This window comes from Pyricularia oryzae, chromosome 2 (assembly GCF_000002495.2).
Source record: "Pyricularia oryzae 70-15 chromosome 2, whole genome shotgun sequence".
NCBI classification, from domain to species: domain Eukaryota; kingdom Fungi; phylum Ascomycota; class Sordariomycetes; order Magnaporthales; family Pyriculariaceae; genus Pyricularia; species Pyricularia oryzae.
In genome coordinates this window covers 2,738,387-2,762,318 of record NC_017850.1, presented here as the reverse complement: position 1 = coordinate 2,762,318, position 23,932 = coordinate 2,738,387, and the positions used below count along the sequence as shown (strand labels likewise).

Sequence of the window (23,932 nt, the reverse complement as noted above, 5' to 3'; positions counted from 1 at the left end):
ATTGTTCTTGGCCCTGGGCGTGATTACATAAACCAATGCACGCGGAAAGGTATTGGGATCAGGTACAGGAGGGAGTCTTTCGGATACTCGGATGATATGATCCCATTTTTTTCTTCTTCTTTCTTGCACAAAGTCCATCCATTACGAGCTTAAAGAAATATTTTACGGATTTAGTCGGACGATTATTTTCTCGAAAAGATTAAAAGCCTGTACAGCAAAAACCAGCCTGTCTGATAACCCCCACACCCGCTTGGTCAGCTTGGATAAAATCGACCATCAGCTGGTTGGAGATCTGTTTTAGCAAAACAATCAGGAGTGCATGGAGTAATCGCGGTGCCAGGCCTTTAGAGAGCACAATGTGAATGTTTGGTAAACCCGCATATTTCCCTGAAAATTTCGGGGCCGCGTGCTTTTTACCAAGAAAGCCACCAACCCAAACAACGATGGCAGGCAGCTTTTCAGATCAGCAGAGTGCGGGGCAAGGGTGTTTCCAGACCAGAGGCGACGGTGCCGGGATCCCTGGCCAAGTCGCTTGGAAAAGGCCCTTCTGGACTTGACCTTGCAGGGTTTAGCAGCCCAGTGGACGTCGAGTGCTTTTCCTCCCGACTTGGGCTTGCCTGTGGTCGTGATCCTCTGATGCTGGAGTTGCACTACGGAGAATTTGGAGCTCCGAATTAGTAGTACATAGATGCAATAGGTAACTGAAGATGATTGTAGTCAGGCACAAAGTACTTCTGCAGCTGTTATTCTGTCATGGATGCGTGTGCAATGTAAAAAGCACAACGCTGGTCAAGTCGCAGGCTGATTGAAGTGTTTTACCTAAGCTGCCTGACTTCAAAGCGGCACTTCTAAAGACGTGAGCTTTTTCAATGGGTCTCGCCGGCATAGTGGCACTCCAACCACTAGCTCAGCATTAGTCTCGGGTCCGACAAAGGGATTAATCAATCAAGTCGCCACAAACCTCCTGAAGCGAAGGGGCTTCACTGCAGTACGTGTAGACAGAGCAAGTATAAAACAATAAAGACAAAAAAAGAGATGCCTCGGCGTAACTGTCAGGAAAAGCTTCAATATCGATTGTGAGCAAACACTGTCAACGATCTTACCATAAAACCATTTCCTCGGGTGCTTGACCCGCAAATTCCACTGTTCTAGGCATTCTTTGGAACAATGCGCACTGGGCGGGCGAATCGGATGCCCCAACGCTAAGACCAGATCTAGACTAGATGACTCTTGTAATTTAGCACCTATGCCATCGCGATCGTCGATGATCCCAACACTGCGTGCAAAAGATCCACACCCCGCCTCCCATAGCCCATCGATACCAGCAAAACCTCTCGCGATGTACGGAGACGGTATGCGGTACGGATCTTTGCTTGCCGCAACACACTCGCAAAGCTCTCGTCATTACCAAACCGCCTGAACTCTGCCGCCTGCTCTGTTCCTGCGGCTAGTTGTCTTGTTTTACATCCTCGGTTCTTACCATGCCATCTTGACTTTTTTTTTTGTCTCTTACGCCCGTCCATTCTCTGCCCTACCTCCCTTGACCTTGCTTGCACGCGCATCGGTTACTTACCTACCTTACCTACCTACGAAGTACGTGGTAAAGTACCTACGGTTTATTAGAGGTAGAGCAAGCACGCAAGCTTCCCCCCTGCCGTCAAGGTTCTACATTGATCAAACTCCTCCACGCCCTCAGTCGAGCCTTCGCATCCAGTGACGTGTGGCTGGGTTAGCCTTGTCTTCGTTTTGCTACTGGTTGCTAAGTTTACCGCGAATTCAATAAAACCGCCCTACCCGGCACAAACCGGTCCCTTGTTCGTCCCGTCCATCGAAAAGGCGTTGACGATACGAAACGCTCCATCTGTGCGCCCGAAACCTTGTATGAGCTGGGGAGCATAGACGTTCAAAGGTTAATGGATCCTCGAGTTTAAGCAATTGACACGGTCAAGGCATGCTGGTGCAGCTCCCGCGCGAACTAATTATCTAAGGTAACTTGCTTTACTCGAGCGCCTTGCACCGTGCTCCCTGCCTCGATTCTAGCCTAGACTAAAGTCGGCGCCGCCACAAGCTTGGGTCTAGTCCGTCGCAGCTTTTCACTCCGTTCACCTGCGACAAGCTTCACCCTTTATTTCGTTTTCCTGAATCCCATCAAACACATCAAAGGTTCGCTTCGTTCTCACAGTTCTGTCATGGTCATTGAACCATACGCTTCTCTTAATCATATGCTCCCATGACGCTCCCAGGCGCGGCTTCGTCGAGCCAATCTTCTAACCTCGACAGATATCAGTCTGTACCGCACACCACCCTGCCTCCGGAGAATTCCCACCGAGACCCGTCCTCCCAAGCTTTACCTGCTCCTCACCCGCAGCGGCCATCAGACTTGGCTCCGGGTGCGCCGCCCGTTGCTCCGGAATCCCTCGACCGCCCTCATCTCGACAACGTAACTCCGCGCTTATACCGTGAACGAAACCCCGAGTCGATCCGGAATGGTGGAACTTACTATTCGGTGATTGCGGAACAGCGCTACGGGAAGGGCGCCGGGAAGCAGTCAGCTACACTCCCTGTCCTACAGGCCAAGTCCGACTCGAACTCCTCGCAAAGGAAGCGGCAGCAGCAGGGCACCGGAGACGGTCCCGCGCAAGCTCCAGACAGTCGCGGTCTGGGGCCAGCTGCCGACGTCGGCGACGGTCGTCTGTCTCGCTCCCGCTGGAAGAAGCCGCGTCTCGCTTCCCCCCGCAGCATCGATCTCAGCTCGCTCGTCTCGCCGAAGCTGTACACGACCATTGAAGATCCTACGTCTCCAATATTCTTCTCCTCCACCAGCTCACGGGCCAACATGACGCGGCCGCACCAGAAATATGCGACGGCCGAGGCCACGGCGAATATGATAGACCGCATGCGGCAGCCCGATTCAGTCACAACACATCAGCTCGCGAGGGGGAGCATAGACTCAAACAGTCCCGCAAGATCCGTTAGTACCCATGCAAGTTGGCCCTTTGAAGGGACGGGTTCCTCCAAGAGCCCTGGTTCGGTACCCGCACACCTGCAATCGCTTCAGTCTGTTGGCACTGTCGAGTTTCTGGAACAGGATGAGCGGCCAACATTTGTTGTTGATCTTACCAGCTTGGCTTCGTCGAGTCCTGAGCAGCTTCCCATTATGTTTTCCAATGCGTCGTTGCGCGCTTCGCCTAAGCTTCTCGACCTCTTGGCACCGGACACGTCCGAAGCAGTCATTAGTAAGGAGTTCGCCAGGTTCAAGGCATGGGTTGTGAGCTATATTAAGGATAAACAGTCCACGGACATTCTACTGCCCTCAACAACATATGGAAACGTCACATGGACTTGCTGGACTCTTCGAAAGAGGTACCGTGTCGTAAGCGGGGCGTGGCTTGCGACAGTCGACGCCAACGACTCTATGCAGCCGCATCGCCCATCTCCGATAACAGTTATCGAAACATCCCGGGCCAGTACGCCGGATTTGGACCCCGCCACACCGCGAGAACCAATCGGAGATAGTGATGACTACTTCGGCTCAGCGGAGGACGCTATGCAACATTATGACCTCGTCATGGCAGAGTCGCCAGCTGATTTTCACTCTGAGGCGGATCCTGCCCGGTTGGGTCTTCACATGGCTGATACTATGGGGGAACCTGGCCGGACGTCGTTTGACTGGACCAGGATCTCGGTTCATCCGGGTTTGGATGCGCATTTCATTTTTGCGCGGTCCATTGACTGGGCTCGAACTCCACTGGGGCCCATGGAGCATTGGCCATCGGACCTTCGCGTTATGTCTAACCTTATTATGGGCAGTCCTAACCCGGCCGCCATGTACTGGGGCGAGGAGTACACGGCAATCTACAATGAGGCTTACACGCAGCTGGCAGGTCAGAAACACCCCATGATGATGGGTACATCGTACACTGTTGTCTGGGCCGAGATCTGGGACGGGCTCAAGCCGACTTTTGAGAACGCGTGGATCCGAGGCCAGGCGACTATGAAATATGACGACCAGCTTTTCATCATCCGGAACGGGTTTTTGGAAGAAACGTATTTCAACTGGTCCATAATCCCGCTGGTCGGCGGAGATGGTAACGTGGTCGCGCTCTACAACCCGGCGTGGGAGAACACGCGTCGGAAGGTTAATGAAAGGAGGATGCAGACGCTTGGGGTAATTAACGAAAAGACAGCGCCAGCAAGGGATATCAAGAGCTTTTGGCAGTTGGCACTCAAGGGACTCGAGTTCAACGAATTCGACATACCGTTCGTCTTGATGTACTCGACCTGTCCAGACGAGTCAGAAAGCGAGGTTTCGTCTTTACACTCGGGAAGTTTGGCGAACCCGCCAACTGTGGTATTAGAGGGATCCTTGGGAGTGCCAGCCGGCCACCCAACCGCAGTAAAGTACCTTGATCTGCGCACCAGTGATGAGGGCTTTGCGCCGTACATGCGCGAGGCCATGAGCTGTACCGACAGTCCTATAGTCCTGAGCAAAGAATCGGGGACATTGCCGCACCATCTGATCAGCGGTTTCGAGGGACGAGGATTTGGAGACGCCGCAAGAACTATCGTTGTTTTCCCAGTTCATCCAACCCCAACAGGCGAGGCTGTCGCTGGCTTCATCGTCATGGGCACCAACCCGAGAAGGCCGTACAATGAGGACTTTGAACTGTTCATCAAGCTTCTCTCTCGTGCGCTGGCCACGTCCATGGCCTCGGTTGCGCTTTTCGAGGAAGAGATTAGGAAGGGCCAGAAAGCGGCACGAATAGCCGCTCTAGATCGCCAAGAGCTCTCGCTACAGTTGCGGCTTCGCACTCAAGAGGCTGTAGAAAGCGAGTACAAGTTCAGCAGGATGGCCGAGTTCGCACCCGTGGGCATGTTCATAACAAATAACCAAGCCAAGATTACCTACAGCAACGATATGTGGTGGCAGATATCACGGCATCCGCGGTCGCATGACACGTTGGGCAGCTGGATGCAGAGCGTACGCGATGAGGATCGCCCTGGGCTTGAGGAGGTCTGGACGAAGCTTGTGACGGAGAAGGTGACTACCACGCATGAATTTCGGTTCAAGTCGAGCAGTCAGGCCGAGGGACACCCGGTCGATACATGGGTCCTGCTGAGCGCTTTCCCCGAGAAGGATGCCAACGGTGACCTCAAACGCATTTTTGGCTGCATAACCGACATTACCCAACAAAAGTGGGCTGAGACGTTCCAGCGGCAACGCAGAGAGGAAGCCGTTGAGTTGAAGCGCCAGCAGGAGAACTTTATCGACATGACCAGCCACGAGATGCGTAATCCGCTCAGCGCCATCCTACAGTGTTCCGACGAGATCACGAGCGGACTGGCACGGTTCCGCAGCGGCAACGAGACGTTGGATATGGACTTGCAGCTTCTTATGGACGGTTGTCTTGAGGCCGCCAACACCATCGCCCTCTGCGCCAGCCACCAAAAGAGGATCGTCGATGACATCCTCACATTCTCCAAGCTTGATTCGCAGCTACTCCTTGTGACGCCGGTTGACGCACAGCCAATAGCTGCTGTCCAAAAGGTCCTCAAGATGTTCGAGTCGGAAATCAGGAGCAACCAAATCCGCGTCGAATTCCGGGTCGAAAAGTCGTATGAGGAGCTTGGTGTCGATTGGGTCAAGATCGATCCCTCGAGACTGCAGCAGATCCTGATCAATCTCATGACCAACGCCATCAAGTTTACCAACGCGCGCGACTCGCCGACCATCATCGTCAGCATGGGTGCCAGCCGGAACAACGGGGACGGCACGGCGCCGTTGTCTGGGCTGAGCTACTTTCCGACTCGATCACCAGCCACTGAAAACATCACTGACAAGCCCGAGTGGGGTAGTGGAGAGAAGGTCTATCTCCACTTTTCTGTCACTGATACCGGGCCGGGGTTGGACGCCAAGGAGAAGAAGCTGCTGTTCCACAGGTTCTCGCAAACGTCTCCCCGAACACATGTGCAGTATGGCGGGTCAGGACTGGGTCTGTACATCTCGAGAATTCTATCCGAGCTCCAGGGTGGGCAGATCAGCGTGGTGAGCGAAAAGGGGGTCGGAAGCACGTTTGCATTTTACATTCAGGCCCGCAAGGTAGAGCCCGGGAATATATCAGCGAATACGCTCGCGGCAGCGGGTTCCTTCAGGATCGACACTGCGGCATCCAAGAGCAATGGTAGCGGCAGCGGTAGCAGTAACAGCATCGCCAAGCCCTCTTCACTGTCTGCTCCCGAAGGCGCATCCTACGCCCTGGGAAAGACGACCATCAGCCCTACGACGACATCACCAGCGTCAAATTTGAACGGAGCATCGCCGCAACGGCAACGAGATGTAGTTAACGCATCAGCAGCGACGACCCGGAGCCCGACACCAAATTCGAGCCACAACCATCGCCCCCTCGATGTGCTCATAGTCGAGGATAATCTGGTAAATCAGCGTGTCCTACAGCGCCAGCTTGTCAGGTGCGGCAACAACACACTCGTGGCCAATCACGGCCAGGAGGCGCTTGCTACCTTGCGGAGGTCGCGATTCTGGCGGCACGGGGTGATTGAGGAGGAACAGCATCAGCTGGGCGGCACTGGAGAACAATCAACGAAGCCGGGAGCTTCCATGACCGATGACCCATCGACACCGGGTACGAGCATGACAAGTACAGGCCAGCAGGAGACCGACATCAACATTTCCGTCATATTAATGGACCTCGAGATGCCCGTCATGGATGGCATGACGTGTGCACGCCGGATCCGGGAGTTGGAGCAGCTGGGGGTTATTGCACACCACATACCAATTATCGCGGTGACGGCGTACGCGCGACCTGAGCAGATCGAAACCGCAAAGGCTGCTGGAATTGTGAGTTTGTTCTGAACAAGGAAGATAACCTACTTTTACGTGGTCACTGACTCGGTAAACAAAAAAAAAACAAAAAAAAACAGGACGACGTCATCTCGAAACCATTCCGCATACCCGAGCTCATACCCAAGATAGAGGAGCTGGTCTCAAAGTTCGACACGTACGCTACTCTTGGTTCCAGCACTATGGACATCTCCGCTGAGCCCATGGTCACATCGCCACCTACTGCCACTGCGCCTCCGCCGCCCCCTGCTGCGACGACTGCTGTTGCATGATGGACTTGGTAATCATTTGGTCCTTTGTTATACCTATACACACCTACCTCATTGTGTCGCACATATATTTGTCACCGCTCGACTTCTGATGAGGTTGCGATATCCCCATTTTTCTTTCTTTCCTTTGGTATTAATCGACTGGTGATACAAGGGTGGGCTCGGAGTTGCTGTTTCATTTTTTTTATCTTTTGCTTTTTTGGGCTGCAGGATACCACTATATGGGACGGCGTACGGGTGGCAATAGATAGACACAAGGCCATTGTAGGATGCATGATAGGCTGGCTGGCTGATTATCTGTTTGTGGCTTTTTTTTTTTTTTTTTTGTTCTTTTGTTCTTTCCCTGTGCGTGTGGCTGTGTTTCTTTTAAACATATATCCCAGCAGCAGTTACAGCCCTGGGACGAGAATGAAGCAACGAGTCGACGATTGGAATGTTAACCGTGTGCCTTGCTTGTTATCAACCCATGTAGGGATCTTTTGGGGTTTGGCCTTCAAACTGTGGTATGCATATGGTGGACCAGCCGTGGTACAGCGAGAACCAGGATAATTCTCTCCCCTCTCACTGTCAAGAAAAGCAAAAACTAGACACTGGGTCTAGTGCTACAGTAATATACATATACATCATTACTAGTTCTAGAATAATCTGGTACAACAACAGTTATAGCTTACTCTGCGTGCATCAGGCGCGACTCTCCGCCGTTACATGTGTTTCTGGGCTTTTATCATACATCCGTGTATTAGACGCAAGAGCAAGGTGCACTTGTTAATCCAGTTTCCAACATGGGTAGGTTATATCACAATTTTGTCCTGTTCTAATGCTATGCTGAGCAGAGATGGCTGTCACGAGACTGGAGGTTGCGAATTGAAAAACTCATGTGAGGAATGATCCAACGAACATGCGAGAGGGTTTTTATTAGCTATTAAAAAAGTGTGACGGGAATCGCTCGGATAGGCCTATAACAACCTCCCAATCAACAACGAGCCGAACACGAAACAAAACGATCCCCCTCTCTCGGAACCATGGGATGGTCACCCAGGACAACTCTCAGCCAAGGCGAGGAGAGGCATCTTGTGTGCGAGTACAGACTGTGTTGGTAGGATTCGTTTTATCAGAAACAGAATCCCCATCATACAGACTCCCCTTTCCCCTTGCCCTCCAGAATATTTTATGTAGTTCTTTGTTTTATATTGAAAAGGACAGACAGATTTGTGTGCTTCGAACATCGCTGAACGACGGGTCTGGGTATACTGGGTATCAAAAAAAGACAGTAATCAAGACACGAGGAGACAGTCGAAACTGGAAAAAGGAAACGCAAAGATCAAGTGATGGTGTTTTTAAGAATTTTTTGGAGGGAATTTTGATGGGGTGTTTTTTCTGCAAAAAGATAGCAAAACGATGAAACCAAAGGAAACGAAGCCAAATAATGATCGAACTGATGATGTCGAGAGCTGAGATTCTCCAAAGCCAAAACCCTAGTCAAGAGAGTATAGCGAAGGGGTATCAAGAATCCAACGAATGTCGACAAGGGTATCTTGAAATGCAGATCCGTTTCCCGACCGAAACCCGGAAAGTAGAGTTGTGCAACAAAAATATGGTGGAAATGGGCATAAACGCGTTTCCTTCCAAGCAAAAGGTCAAGGGTCGTAGGAGCATGCGTCACGGTCGTCGCACGAATAGATCATCTGATCCACTGGCCTTACGACTAGCTGGATTTTATGATCGAGCGTGGCAAACTGCTTCGCGTTCCCTAAGCCGAGGCAGCAACAACGGGGGTAGCAGCTACAGGCTTGGGGGCCTCCTCAACGACAGGAGCAGGGGCAGCGGCCTCGGCCTCAACGGGCTTGGCAGGCTCCTCGGCCTTAACCTCGGTGGTCTCATCGGCCTTGGGGGCCTCGGCCTCGGTCTTCTCAGCAGTCTCCTCGGGAGTAGCCTCGGGCTTCTCAACAGGCTTCTCGGCCTTGTTCTTGCCCTTGATGGTGGCACGGAGCTTGGAGAAAGCAGAAGGAGACTTGGGGGCCTTCTCACCCTCCTCGTCCGAGGAAGTAGCCTTGTCCTTCTTGCCGAAAGCGAAAGGAAGCGAAGACTTACGCTTCTCGCTCTTCATGTCCTTCTTGGCCGGCTCAGCAGCGGCGGCCGGGGCAGCCTCAACGGTCTCAGTAGGGACAGTGGCGGGCGAGGCGACCTCGGCGGAGAGAGGGGCAGAGGTCTCAACGGCAGGGATGACAGGGGCAGCGTCAGCGACGGGGCCAGCATCAGCCTCCTTGGTAGGGACGGCAGGAGCAGCCTCGGCGGCGACGGGCTCAGCAGTCTTCTTCTTGCCGAAGCTCAGGTTGCCGAACAGGCTGTTGCGCTTGACAGGAGTTGGCTTGACAGGGGCAGCCTTCTCCTCCTCCTTCTTCTCCTCAGTGGCGGCGGGAGCCTCAGTAGCTGCGGCGTCAGCGGTCGCAGCGGCGGGGGCCTCGACAGCGGCATCAATAGGCTCAGCGACGGCGGCCTCGGCGGAAGGAGTCTCAGCAGGGGCGGCGGCGGCGGCAGCCTCCTCGGACTTGGCCTCCTCCTTCTTGGCCTCCTTCTTCTCATCCTTCTTGCCGAGGAGCGAGCCGAAGATCGAGGCGCGCTTGCGGCTAGCAGAGCGACGCTGGGGCTCCTCCTTCTTCTCGTCCTTGGCGGCAGCAGCCTCCTTGGCCTCGGCGGGCTCCTCAATCTTGGGGACCTCAGTCTCCTTGGCCTCAGTGGCAGGCTCGGCCTCGGTAGCGGCGGCAACCTCAGCGGCAGGCTCCTCAGCCTTAGCCTCCCCCTTCTTGGCGGGAGCGACAGGGGCAGCAGGCTTGAAACTCTCCAAGGTCTTCTTGTAGGTCTCGCTCTCAGTCACAGAAGCGGCGAGCTCCTTGGCGGCAGCGGACTTGGCCTTGATTTGGGCGACCCAGTTGTCGCGGTCGGCAGCAGTAGCAGCCTTGAACGTGTGCTTGTGGCCCTTGGCAGTAAAGTGGAACTTAGTGGGGCCGTCGGCAGTTGGCTCAGAAGCCTCGCTCTGCATGGGTCGGAAGCGGGTCAGTGCCAAGAACATTGGACCAGTTTTTTCTTCATACTTGATCGCGTCAGGTGTGACTTACCAGTTGGATGGCGCCACCAGGAGCGGTCTTGTCAGTGCCCTTCTCGGTGAAGAAAAGGAGACCCTCGCCAGTGTGGCTAGCCCATGCGGCAATGTTCTGCGCGCTCTCAGTTGACTTCTCTGACTTGAGGAAAGAGGCCAAGTTCTTGGGCTCGACGGCATCAGTACCGAACCAGAAGAAGCGCTTGGTGTAGATGAAGTTCCTATTCATAGGTTAGTAATGGCGCTACAAATCTTGTCGGCGTTCTCCTGGTCAAACATACTGAGGAAACTTGGTGCCCTTTGACTCAAGGTAGCCCTCCTCGATGGGGGTAACCTCCTTCTCCTCCTTCTTAGCCCCCTCGGTCTCGGCAGCCGCGGTCTCGGTAGCAGCCTCAGTCGTAGCAGCGGCGGCGGGGGTCTCGGCGGTCGTCGTAGCGGCGGTCTCGGGCTCGGCAGTGGTGGCAGCGACAACGGGCTCGGCCTCTTTGGGGGCCTCGACAACAGCGGGGGTCGCCTCGGGGGCAGCAACAATTGGCTCAACTGCCGGGGCAGCGGCGGCGTCCTTCGGGACCTCAACGGGCTTCTGTGCGTCCGACATTGTGAAAAATGTTTTGGGGTATCAAAGAAACTTGGGTATCACAAGAAAAAGAAAGAGAAAGAAAAGGCAGAAAAAAGTATGCCTTTAAAATTAAGGGTATCTTAAAGCTTGTATATGTCAGGGACTCAAGGACGGTTTAATGTCGAAGGTCAACTGAAAGTCCTCTTTTGATCTCTGTGAGGATAGAATTAGACAGATGGAGGAAGGAAAGAACAGGAGGGGAGATTGAGTCTGGATTTATTTCTAGGGGACAAGTACTTATTTGTTTGCAACACAGCGTGGAGCGGGTCGAGACAGGGAAGGAGAGGTATGGTATTGCACGGTAGGGTACCTCACCAAGGGGTACCTCCGTCAATGGGGGTATGGCAAATGGAAACGCATTTTCGCACAGTACGGCCATCCAACCGAGTGTCTGTGAGGAATTATGCCTGGCCTGGCCTGGCCCCCTCGACCTGACCCAATGCCTGTAGCGGCCCTGTCCCAGCTTTAGGCTTGGGCTGTCAACGCCGTCGCTGCCAGGACGGGAGCTCCAAACTTGTCTTGCGCAGCGGATCTACATGCAGACAAAATTTCGCCGTGCTCCAATCTTTTGATTTCTTTGCTTTTTCTTCCCTCCCAGCAAATAATTACACCTTGACTTGCCATGAAAGCGGGAACTCATTCTCTCTGTGAATCAAGCCGGGCCGTGTTCTTCATTCGACTCCCACACCGTGTTTACTTTTCCCCATTGTACAGTATCGACCCGTTTGATAACATCAGGGGAAGAAGACTGGCTTAACAAAAAAAAAACCGAAAATCTCATCGGACAGCCGCCTGTTGTTGCCAGGGCACAGCTGGCTCGTGCGCTCTATTTCGCGAAATTGCATCCGTAGCGTGCCAAACCAAAAAGGGACAGGGGTTTGTGGCGTTGTCCTCCTGCAGGGCTCTCGTCTATCTTTTTTTTTTTTTTTTTAAATCCTCTTTCCATGCGGCAGTGTCCAGTCATACTGTACTACCTACTATAGTATGTAGGTAGTCAGTCACTTGCATCCTGTGGGCGGCAGCGCCAACCCGCTCTGCCGTAAGTCATCATGTGCTGCAAGGTAGGGGCATATGTGGGTCCCACGCAGGAAAAAGAAGGGTGGTACGTGTGTGAGTGTCGAGAACGATCCCCTTTTCGCATTGGGCTCCACCAGAGCCTGAGGGAACAAAAAGGAAAAAAAAGTAAAAAGAGAGAAAAAAAGGCCAAACCAGCCAACAAGGATGCTGGGACCCTGAACTTTCAACGGGCGGCCTGCAGAAGATTGGAACAATGATTTCGGCTCCACCAACGCTCTCACTTTGAGTGGTTCAAACCTTGTGGCCCGGTACATGGTCTTTTCCAGTGCCGGCATACTCTGGAACTAGCATGCCTAACCGCGTAAGGGGACAGGATAGGCGGTTTTCTAGGTGCAAGCATGGCATGGTTTGCCGAAGCGGAATCACGGCTGGAATGCTGAGTACAGCTTTATGTCTACGATATTAGCTAAAAGTCTGGTCATTTTTGGGGGCTTATAGCTGTGACGCAGGTTTTAGGGATCACGTCTAGACCCCTTGGCTGTTCGGGGTTTTCTGTGTGCTGTCTCTTTTTTCTCTTTTGTAAGAGGTCCACCATACGTTTTGTCAAAAGTGGATGTCTCGTGTTGCCGATCTGTGTTCAGAAGGCTCGTGCATTGTTAATTACCGATTGTATCTAGCCTGCATACTGGGCTGGCAAGCTGGTTATGTGCTCAAGGGCAAAAAAAAAAAAAAAAAACTGCGGGATGAGCCTGACAGTGGGTTTAAGCTAATAGCAAGTTCTCATTTTTCAGCTTTTTAGTCTTATCTAATTATTGAAGGGAATGCTTCAAGGCGGAGTGGTTACGGGGTTGCAGCGAAAAAGGCCCATCACCTCAATTCTTGTCTACCAATCTCGTGTGTACCTTGATTATATCACAAAACAAAAGAAAGGAGGGATGGCACACTGTAGCAGGAACAATGATCTGACTTTGACTGTTTCTTTGACCGGCGCTGCTTCGCTCTTTTGACAACCGACAAGCCTCCTTCTCCACCTCATGTCCACAAAAACAGAAGAAAAGGCTTGCATCACAATGCATCCCGTTTGAAATGACTGGTCGGCGGCTACTGGGACGAATGTAATCAATCAATCAATCGAGATCCACCTGCTTTTGAGCGGGTTTGCAAGTTGCCCTGGACGGAACAAATGGCCTAGGCTTCTCGGATGGGGTCAATAATTAGATTACGGACGCTACCCGGCATCCACTCCGACCACCGCCCAGTCCCACCCGAGTATCCCAAGTCGCCAGTCCGTGCCACGCAATTGAATCCGAGATTTTTTTTCCCATTGCTGGTTGACTGGTTTTTTTTTTTTTTTGTTGCGATGGGGCTACTGTCTTTACCTTTCTTTCTTTCACTTTTTTGGATATAGGAAAAGGGAGGTCCTAGCCGGCCGGGGTTTGTTTCTCGTCACGGGGGTGCATTCTTAGCACTCAGGTGGTTTTGCAATATCACAACAGAGCGTTTCAAACAACGACGCATCAGCTCACTACGGTATTCGGCTTTGTTCCTCAACCAGCATATGATCATCTTTCTCATGCTGAATTGTGTGTGGAGCCTGGATTGCTAGTCTAGTTCGTGGTAGATATCGTTGTAGTACTACGTACTAAAACTACCTAGTACGCAGTAAGTAGTATTTTCTGGACCTTTTTTTTTCTGGGGGTCAGATCCCATGAATTAATTCCCCTGAGCAAGGTGCTGTGCAAGCAGTTCTAAGACAGGGGGGAAGTGAAAGTAAACCCCAAGATAATGAGAAGAAAAAGAGAAGAAAAAAAAAGGTGAAGAGAAATCAAGAAAGAAATCTTGCGATTTGACGCCAAAAAAGGGCCAGTGCTGCGAGACGGAGTTGCTGCCATTGCCTGTCGAACATCCTTGCATGCTTTGTTCCCTATAGTCAGACATTGAGGGTTGGCTTGGGTGTGCCTGTTAATAATAACCCCCCCTCCAGGAGTGTGGCCCATGTTCTGAACATGGAGAATAAGAAAAAAACAAAGACAAATTAAGAAGGACGGCTTCCCTCTTTTTTTTCAGGGACAGAAAAATCAATCAGAGACAAAGACCGAGATGGAGGATCCGCCGATTCAACATGGAAAAAAGAGAGAGTGCCATGTTTGTCGAGATGATGACAATTAGGGCTCAAATTACCCTTCGTAAAAAGGGGGCTGGACTGGCTGGCAAATTTGTCTGAGTTCCATTTGGCCACGACCAGACCGTTACATGGACGCAGGGCTTCCAACATTGCTGAATACGCTCCCTTGTCGCCATCCTGCAAAGCCGGGCTGCTACTTGGCTGCCGTGCCCAACTGGGGGTTTTTTTTTGGCAGTGAAAGCAGGTAGCAAGGTAAAGGCAGGTTGTTCAGGAGGAGGTAAGGTTGGTAGGTACTTTGGTTCTTGGTCCCGTAATAAAAGCGCGTACTGTGTGCACGTTCGATCACCCACACACCACCACATTTTTGGGTCTGCCAACCAGAGCTGGAGAATTTGGGTGTACCGCTAAAGTAATATCTACTGTGCGGCCAAACGACGGCCACTGACTTCGGACGGGTATTCCTTGGCCGTTGGCTCTTCATCCATGGTGAGCAAAACGTATTTAACAAAAATACACTCTGGCGGCTAGCGAAGTTATCTTTATCGCCCCCAAATGATGCTGCGTAAGATACCTTGCGAGACGACCGCCAAGAATAATATATTTCCTATCTGGGCGGGATTGGTTTCGTCAACTGATGCATTCGATTTCTTTATTTCTTTCTTTTCGGTCGGGCTGCGGCAACTTGGACGTACTGTACAGTAAATATTGAATGCGTAAAAACTCTATCTCTTCCCTTTACATATCAGCTGATGTGTAGTCTTACCTTCTTCGGCGCGTCAAACGGTTTTGGTTTTTTTATTCTCTGGGAAAGAGATGCAAGGGCCCGCTTTTTGTATGCTTGCTCAACAAACACCAGCCGTCTGATCCAATGGATTGGAAATGGCAAAAAATCGGTGTCGGTTGGTCGATCCCATGTATCATTCAGGCTACCTTTGTCTCGCGACGATCTCCCACAATTGATGTACACCGCTGGCCGATGGACGTCTCAACTCTCAATCCTTTAAAAAAAATGTCTCTTTTGCGACGCTACCTTCGTTTTCCCTCCCACATCGGGTCAGCAAAAAAAAAAGGAATAGTCCCTCCAGTCTAGACTCGGTTTCGGTCCAAAGCTCACTTGTGCCCGGTCTAGTTCCAGGCTCCAGGCTTTTAGGTCCAGTATAGTTTGGTCCCTGCTTGGATTCGTCTTTGTCTATCATGATCTGATTGATTTGACATGACCCCCGCTCAGACTACCGCCATCGGGCTGATGAGCTCAAACACGGGAGGCTAAGCCTGGAAGCGGAACGGAGAAATTTAGTTTTGCCTTGATTATCCAGCTGCTATCTTTCTTACTCCAACACCACGATCCAAATCGCCCCTCGCATTGGGCCCTTTAGCCTCCTCGTGACACTGCAAAGGCTGCTTTAGGACGGTCATCCAGCAGCCAAATCATCCTATCACTGGTAATTTTCCCCACACGACAACCATCTGGTCTATCTTACTACTACGTGGTACTTGGACTAGAGCTAGTGATAGCACACCATCGCACCCCCCACCCTTACAATTTTGGGATGAATGGGGGGGGCACGCGAGGCGAGAAAAAAAAAAAAAAAAAGTATCACACCAAAACCATCACCATCGCCCCAACGGACGGTCTGGTTAGGCATCCTCCATACAGGGTCTGGCCCGTGAGGATCGCCGGTACTTGGGGGATCTACTCGTCTACGAGGGCCTCCCCTGGTGGATTGGCGCGCATTTTGGTTTTTAAACTCCAGGAGCTCCCCGGCTCTGCGCAATTGCTTTGCTTCGCTGGCGATCGGACAAAGCACTGGATCGCACGCCACCCCCCCTTCGACTTGCTTTGAATGTTTTACACTCACGTGCCAGCGATTTGATGAACGTCAAGTGACAGGCTCAACCGAACATCAGTAGTCTGAGAATGGAACATCTGTTTGATAAACATCTCCGTGGCTCGTGTGAACCTATAACGCGTGGTATCAGGCAGGTCTGTGGCGCAAAAAAAAAAAAAAAAAAAAAAAAACCATTAAGCCCGTGGTCGCCTCATGATAATAAGGGCGTGCTAGCCCACCCGGCATGTTCCTGTACCTCAGTTGGCATCATTGGGGCTGGGATAGACCAAAATCCCGTGTGTGCAGCCTCACTGTGTCTTGAATGGGGTCAATAAATAGCATAGTAGAATTTCAATATTAGCAGTCTTATACGTGGGAATGGATGTCACTCACCCCTTGGTCTGGCCGAGACACAGACTTACGTCACTTGCAGCCGCAGGGCTAGTCCCGGTAAATCGACTTCAACAGCGTTCCCAAGTATTCTTTCTCAAACATTCTTTTTTAGTTCTCGCGGAGCAGGCAACGTGGTGTTCAAGAACAAGATGCATATATCCTTGGCAGAAAAAAATAAGAAGGAAAAAAACGGGGGTTTGCAGCTTCCAGTTCCCAGTTTACATTATACTTCTTCCGCCAGCCACCACGAGAGTACATCCACTTCCCTGACACTATCGGTCAAGCCTCTGGACAAACACGTAAAGCCCCCTACCACGTATTCAAGCACTCGTCCCATGAACTGATCAAAGCTTTCCTTCTCCTTCGGTGTTGAGCAAAGCCTTGCGGACGCATAGACATGCATGGCTTTTTTGCAGGCTTGGCTCTGACCATGTATACTCGAGATCTTGTATATTGTAAACAGTTTCATCAGCCAAGGAAGAAGCCATAACACATGATCTATTTTGGCGGTGGAACGCCATGCCCAACGTGATGCAAGACCTTCCATGGTATGCGATGCGACTCTTTTTTTTTTTTTTTTTTTTTTCTTCTTTTTCTGTTGTTCTTATCTGGTGGTTTATTGCAAGGGGTTGTATCTGCGGTCTCGGCCGGAGAACTAGTGCAGTATCGTACCACCTGGCCTGACGTGCATCTGCTTTACAGCCCCAGGTGCTTCCCTTGTACCATGAAATGCGTGGGTGAGAGCCAGACAGGGTCGACCCGCGTATGCTGAATATGTGTGCTATGCAATTATTTTCTTTACTTTTTTTTTCTTTTTTTTTCTTGATTTCCTTTTTTTTAGAAATAAGCGAGAACGTATCAAAAATATCTCACTTTCTTGTGATATGCCGTTATAGGATTGCGCCATCTTATTGACACCTGATCCATCTCCAACGCCACCCACGGCTGAAAAGTAGCAGATACAAAATTCACATTTCTTTCTTGGCTGTAGATTGTCGTAGTTCATTTCATAATACGCACATTTCCTTAAAATAAATAATTTGATTTTCTTTTGTTAGATGGTGTTTTTCTTATCTGTGATACTTTTAGTACGCGTCCTTTGGTCGTGAAACTTCACGAGGGGGCGACGCCCGGGCTCCCTAGGTAGACGGAGAGCGCCGTTGCCGCCGGCAGGGCTGATGGAGGGGAAGCGGGGAATGAGCATACTATCGTCTACCCGAGACCCCCGGGGAACCAAATCATGTAAATGTACAATACCTTTATCGGGTTCGCATATTCCTGTGTATTGTGTAAGCAAATCGGTTTCAAAAACTTGGTTCGATAATACCTAGGCGATCTAGGCAGGGACGACAGACAATGTTCGCAGTGAGAGGTCGTCTCGCTTACTGGTTTTGGAAAGTTATTGCTATTCCAGTATGATTTGATACTGTACGGTCAAGGCGCATCAAACAACTGACTCGAAATACTACTGTTTGAAGATAGTACTTTGGGTACAGTATGTGTACTTGCATAGTAAACCTGCGAGCTCCCTACTAGGTTGACCCCCTCCTCCACACCTTTTTTGCTGAAAGAGGGGGTCACCACGCGAGGAGGGGGAAAAGGTTAATCAACAAGGTCCGCATGACTTTTTTTTTTTTTTTTTTCAAAAGTGCGGAGGAGGGGGGCGGCGATTTCTTGCATCCATCCATGTATGTATGGCATGCCCCCAATTTGGTGTTACTCTGCGAATGGGCAATTAATACTGTGTAAAACAGTACATGGTAGAACCTTCTGTCATCCCGTAACTGGGATCTCCAAATCCAGTATTTGCTTTAAGGCTTTTCGCCTCCGTTTTTGATGCTTGTTCCATGTTTGGACAAACAAAAAGCCCCGAAGAGATCGAGACATATTATGGTGATTGAGGCCTATCGCCCATCCCTCCCTCCCGGTGGTTCCGCCCGGGTGGGTCCTCGGGAGCCGGGAATTGTTTCGATACGGATCCGGCTGCTTCTTTCTGCGGGAGGATACTTGTGATGCAATCATGCAGACCTCGTGCCCAAGCAACATGCAAGGTCTATGCACGGTAACCACTTGGCTCGCAACCGTTTATCCAGGCATTATGAGTAAAGTAAGAAAGAGATCGATGTTGTGAGGCGCATAGTGGTGCAAGTAAATAAATAGCATCGGGGAAACAAAACAAACCAAAAGAGAGACAAAAGAAGCATAATATGATGTTTCCTTGTGGCTTTTAGGGAGTGAGCTGACGAGGCAGTTTGATATGTGTGTCACCAGTTTTCTCGGTTTCCATGCAGTAAATGCATAATTACCACTGGCTTTAGTACGGTGTAGATCGACAGACAAATCATTGGTTTCTAATTTATGAATGAACCAGTTAACACAGATACAGCATTCGTATCAAGACAATGGAACGACCAGACTTGGGTTAACTATAATTGCCTACAAGAGAAATACGTGGTAAATAATCTCCACGTAATACCACCAATCCCGATATCAGCTTTGTTTTATTATACTAGATCTAGATCTAGTTACGTATTGGGTGTTGCTTGGTTCATGTATTCGATACAGGCTCATGAGTTCTGCGACATATCCCTGGTTGCAAATTAGCTCGCCTGCCGGGAGCTTCACTGACAATGCGAGTATATATACCATCTGCTCAAGTTATGCACAGGAGTAGGCAGCTAGCCGGTCAAAGATGGCTGTCGGATTTTGACCATACGCCACAGCTCAAGACACTGCTTCTGGAGAGCAAAGGTCGTCGAGACAGGAGAAGCCGGTATGTATACCTGCTGTAGACAGATTCTCCTCACGGCGCACTCCCTCATAGAGCTAGCTCATTGGGGACCACCTGGCGCTGATTCGATGGGTCAGCCCTATGTACCGCTGCAGTATGTTTCCATGCACGGCTCGATTGTTATGCTCTCCCAACATCCTCATATCACTTGGTGGTGTAGACGTACAAAAGAGTCTGACCAACCACCTTTGACGTTTAAACTACTTGTCAATGACCAGACGAGAACCTGTACGCCCCACAGTGAGCAACAGTCACGACTCGAGCTATACGTACTGCATAGGGCTGCTTTTGTTCGCATCTCGTATTTTTAATCTTTTGTGCCCTTGACTAGGATCTCTCCAACAGTTTGACGTGCAAGTTAATTTCTTGATGAACTGTTATGTTTACAAGAAGAAGCCATAAGTCACATCCAAGTTTTACCCAGTGAGTCACCTTTAAAAATAACCTGAATTACTCGAGCCATGGAGAGGGTATCCTTGACACGAAGACAAGAACATTTGAACAAGCAATTAGCTAATTAACTCATCAACTGACTACTGCATACAACCCAGCAACCAGCCTCTCTTCCGCGTCATACCATAGTACATACCTAACAAAATCTTTGCAAATTCTTTCCCGGAGCATAAAAATCAAGTTTATTGTCCAATGGGGCCCACAACGTACAGCCACCGAGTGATACTTTTCGCATCGACCTTATTTTGCGGTGGTCGTGTAAACACACACACAAATGGATGGCGAAGAACTTTTGCAAGAGTATTAAAACCAAATGGTGCCCGAGATAAGGAGAAAAAGAAGCCTACTCGCCCTAATGACAAACCACAAAAAAGGACATGTATCAACAAAATATCAGGCTTGCCGGCCGTGATGGTCCCAGAGAGGGTCGAACTCTCGGCCTTCGCATATATTCAATTACTTGATATACCATCGCGGAGACAATATATTAGTACGACGCTCTAACCAACTGAGCTATGGGACCTAACAGGATGTGCCAAGGACAGCGTGCTGTTGATGCCGGCCCACAGCTGACATTGGTATATTACACCTGACAAAGAAGAGCTGCGAGAGCGGGGTGTGACAGGACGTGGCATAATTACATAGTCTTCTCTCGTGGGGCTGATCTCCATATCTACTGGATCAAGCAAGCTGTGTGTGTGTGCTCAAGGCGCTCTTTGACGGACCGGGCCAAATTACAGTGGCGTGACGAGTTTGTACAGGTTCGGCTGTCTGGGGCATCCGTTGTGGGGATGGCGCGCCCACTTACACACAAATACACAACATTGATACCACCAAAAAAAAAAAACATATCTTCACTCCTCCTGCCCGCAAAAAAAAAAAAAAAAAAAAAAAAAAAAACCACCCCCAAACAAAAGAGAAAGGTGGGTAATCATACTACCAATGGTCCCAGAGAGGGTCGAACTCTCGGCCTTCGCATACACTCAATTACTTGACATGCCCGATGTGATGCTCTTGTGGAGTATCAACTGGTGAACATATTAGTACGACGCTCTAACCAACTGAGCTATGGGACCCGGTTAGATATGATGACCGAGCCGCAGTAACATGTTATGAAGACAGAGTCTCCGTTGCCCCGAGTCGCTTGATGTCGAGCACCAAGATATATATAGGGCTCCGCGACGGCTGGACCCCAGCAGAGGCACCAATAAATTACAGAAAAGCTTAAGAAGGGCCCAGCAGAATCTGTTGGCCGTGCCTACAAGTACAGTACCACAATAAAGAGATGGTAGTGAGAATGGCTGGGATATGGAGATGAAGACTTGATTGCAAATATATACCACACTTCGGATACTACTCGCCAGCTCTTGTTGGACATTAGGCTCGTGTCAGAACCAGATATATGGGATTCGGGGCTGATTCAAAATTCAACAAGTAGAAGACATGTAATCATTGGAACTAGGTAGTAAGTAGATAGGTAATATAATCAAGTAAACACCGCCGGTTGCCGCTGACAGTTTCAAGAAGTGAAGCGACGAATACCATCCAATCCAATTCTTTTAGCAGAGAGCAGAAAAATCACAATCTTTGCCCCCCGGGTTTAAAGCGAACAGAGTTCATAATCGTCATGTGTCAGGAATAATAGAAAAGCGTGACAAGCCAAAGGTCAATTGGTAAAATGATTGCCAGATAAAAGCAAATGTTGCCATCCAAAAGAAGGGGGTATCTAGCTTGAAATCGAAATGGTGCAAAATTTGGAAAAAAAAGAAACACTTCTTTCTGTGTAAATTGATTATGGGACTGGTGCCATCGCAATTGTGGTCGAACCTCGACGGCCGAGGCTTCTGTAGCTGTGCGAAGCAACCTGCTGCATGTGCAAACATGGGCTGCTCCAATTCGTGGCGGCGAGTAACACCACAATAATGGCTCCGGGTGGTCTAAGCAGCGTAACAATCATGGGGGGTTAGATGTGAAAGGCAGAGATGGCCAAAAATTACCGCTGTACGCCCCTGATGACGTGGTCGTACCAGGCTTGAGCTGTGATCAACTGGAATTGACTAGGTCGGAATGCTCAAGAATGACTGCAGGTGGGAGAAGTGATACGCTCCCCCTCAGACAGCAATGGTCGTGTTTTTGCGCATCTCGGCCTCTTCGACAGTAAACCCAAACACCAGCTTGTACAGCTCCCTCAAAAACCCGTAGTGCGAGCTCCGGTGCATCATCCAGCCCACCGACTTTGCGAGGTCAACCGCGCCAACCCTCTTCCCCCGTGTCGGGAGAAGATTACCGGCGGCCCCGCTGCCAACAAGTGCAGCATCGCTCAGCACCAGATTCTTGTAGTTCTGAAGCAGTGTTGCATGCTGCGGGAGGTTTCCAAAAGACCCAGACGGCAGTGATTTGACGAACCCCTGAAGGGCAGTCGCGCCGCCGGTACCATCTGCCATGGCAGATGCGCTGTCTCGGCTGAAGCCGATGTTCATTGCCGCTTTGACTATTAAAGCCTTGATACGAGTAATGTTGATATCCTCCACAGTGCCTCCGGAGCTCCCTCCGCTAATATTGCTCCCTGCTCCGCTCGCTCCGGTGCCCGTCATCTTTGATTTGGTCTTCTTTCCGGCAGTGGCAGTGCTACTAGTCTTCTGGCTACTTTGTGAGAAGCTTGACAGATTGCTGGCGCTGCTTGACCACCTCGGAACAGTCACACGGCTGCTCTCACTACTTGTTCCGAGCACAAGTATGTTGGGCATCTGCGGACTAGAGCTCTCGGGGGAGATAGGAGTATCCTCAAACTCGGTCACGGGCGTTTCAGGTACCGGCGGGGCATCTCGCTTCCTGGGTCGCTCGCTGTTAACACTCCTCAAGCTTTCTCGCTTGGAATGCATCGAAGCCCGACTTCCTGCTGTGCTGCGGGTCTCGGCAGCCATTGCATGCGGCGCATGCCACGAGAACGTCACTTGACTAGGGCGTGGCGTTCCACGTTCAGGCCTGATCTGTGTCCAGCCCTCCCTGAAGATGTCGCACAGTTCCCCAACATGCTTGAACCGCCGAACCGAGAAGATCCTCATCAGGGGCCTTGCCGTCCCGCCGGTTCTGACGAATGCTGAAAAGCATCTCGGCAAGCGACCAGCAGGCCCGCAGTAGAGAGTCTGTTTGTTCGGCAAGTTCACTGCGCTGCTTCATCAGACGATGACACAAGGTAATGTAAAAATCCAGGGTGCGCTCGCGAAATGCCTCGGGTAAATTTCGCGTGTCCTGTGCGCTGTAGAGACTGTGGGACAAGTTTGGTCAGTGTATGTCCAAGACGAGGTTGTCCGTCAATTCACTGAAGCTTACTGGTTGTTGAGCTCGAAGCTGACACGCAGGACCGAATCCGCCGTGTCGTCCTTCCGAGTCCTGACATCAAATAGTGCTTGGCAGAAATCACGGCACAGATCGAGATTGGTTCGCAGAGTGTATGACTCTTCAGTCTCGTCCCGACTGTGATACAATCTCTGGCACAGCTTCCAGCAACACTTCCATGCCTTCTCGTGGGCATCAGGCGTGCCTGAGCTGCTGAAAACGCGCTCCCTGTGGATGGAACTTAGGCCGGCGAGTGTGTTGCACAGAGTCCAGCACTCCTCGAGTGCAGTGTTGAGCGTCTGTATTTCATTCTCCTCTTCCATTACCGGGCTGTGGTAATCAGGATCATTTTCATACTGCTCCGCATCCGATTCGCCCTGACTGTTTTCTGGTATCACTATAGCAGAGTCAGCATCAGTATTAGAAAGCCGGCAGACTGCTTATAGAACTGGCTTCTCACGTTCTAGACTGCTCGCGCTGCTTGACCGCAGTCTATTCTGGTCACTGATGACGTCTTGCAAGTTTTGTGCCTGTGGTGTCGCAGTTTCCATTGAGAATTTTGCGGGTTTGACGTTTGTTGAAATGGGTGGAGGTGATATTACGGGGGACTTGGAAGATAGATGAAGCTTTAGTATAATGGGCATATTTGATAGTGAATTAACACACTGAGCATAAACAAACCTTTGTTGAGCGTTCACTAGGGGGTGGGCTAACGATATCTGCTGGTGTCTCCGGCTGGTTTGGGAAAGCTCATGTTAGTTGTATGCTCGCAACAAACCAGGAACAACGTTATACTGTGCTCCGCACATCCAATAAGAGCCATACATACCCAGGCCTGGAAATTTTGAGGGGCATGAATGACAGACACAGCCTCCTCGCTGCTACTTTTTCGTAGATGTTCTGGTATGTTCGTCTTCAACATTTGTAGCTTTTGTGAGTCATGCAGAGAGTCAGCAACTTTGGTACAGAAGACTTCTCAGATTGGTCGCCATATATCAAATACCTGTGGCTGAGGACTTGGATGTATGCGCTGCACAGTGAACCCAGTATCTACGGATTCGTCGTCATCCTCAATCTCGGTTGTCTCAGTACCGGTAGATGTTACTGGTGAGGGACCGACGATGTCACTGATGGGGCTCAT

General features: G+C 50.6%; 4 protein-coding genes and 2 non-coding genes across 6 annotated transcripts; 1 reads left to right on the top strand and 5 right to left on the bottom strand.

Annotated features, from left to right (window-relative positions):
• The first annotated feature begins 1,249 nt into the window (after positions 1-1,249).
• On the top strand, positions 1,250-7,478 carry MGG_01227 (uncharacterized protein). The gene is made up of 4 exons (XM_003714081.1): positions 1,250-1,988; positions 2,069-2,163; positions 2,288-6,856; positions 6,940-7,478. The coding sequence occupies exons 3-4, from the start codon at positions 2,837-2,839 to the stop codon at positions 7,129-7,131; spliced, it is 4,212 nt and encodes a 1,403-aa protein (XP_003714129.1). The 5' UTR covers positions 1,250-1,988; positions 2,069-2,163; positions 2,288-2,836; the 3' UTR covers positions 7,132-7,478.
• Positions 7,479-7,869: 391 nt separating this feature from the next.
• Positions 7,870-11,077, bottom strand: MGG_11259 (uncharacterized protein). The gene is made up of 3 exons (XM_003714080.1): positions 10,507-11,077; positions 10,245-10,446; positions 7,870-10,162 (listed from the first exon to the last, which is right to left on the bottom strand). Exons 1-3 carry the CDS (start codon positions 10,821-10,823, stop codon positions 8,879-8,881), a joined length of 1,803 nt encoding a protein of 600 aa, XP_003714128.1. The 5' UTR covers positions 10,824-11,077; the 3' UTR covers positions 7,870-8,878.
• A 5,786-nt stretch (positions 11,078-16,863) lies between these two features.
• Positions 16,864-18,057, bottom strand: MGG_15648 (uncharacterized protein; the record flags this gene model as incomplete). Its single annotated transcript, XM_003714079.1, has 4 exons — positions 16,864-16,976; positions 17,082-17,193; positions 17,326-17,486; positions 17,976-18,057. The coding sequence occupies 4 exons, from the start codon at positions 18,055-18,057 to the stop codon at positions 16,864-16,866; spliced, it is 468 nt and encodes a 155-aa protein (XP_003714127.1).
• A 1,807-nt stretch (positions 18,058-19,864) lies between these two features.
• On the bottom strand, positions 19,865-19,975 carry MGG_20019. The gene has a single exon. It is a non-coding gene; the product is annotated as a tRNA-Ile (tRNA).
• Positions 19,976-20,395: 420 nt separating this feature from the next.
• MGG_20018 lies at positions 20,396-20,528 on the bottom strand. Its single transcript has one exon. It is a non-coding gene; the product is annotated as a tRNA-Ile (tRNA).
• Positions 20,529-21,563: 1,035 nt separating this feature from the next.
• MGG_11261 (uncharacterized protein) lies at positions 21,564-23,932 on the bottom strand (the record flags this gene model as incomplete). The annotated part of the gene is made up of 7 exons (XM_003714078.1): positions 21,564-22,552; positions 22,620-22,720; positions 22,786-23,188; positions 23,252-23,321; positions 23,473-23,526; positions 23,621-23,719; positions 23,795-23,932. 7 exons carry the CDS (start codon positions 23,930-23,932, stop codon positions 21,564-21,566), a joined length of 1,854 nt encoding a protein of 617 aa, XP_003714126.1.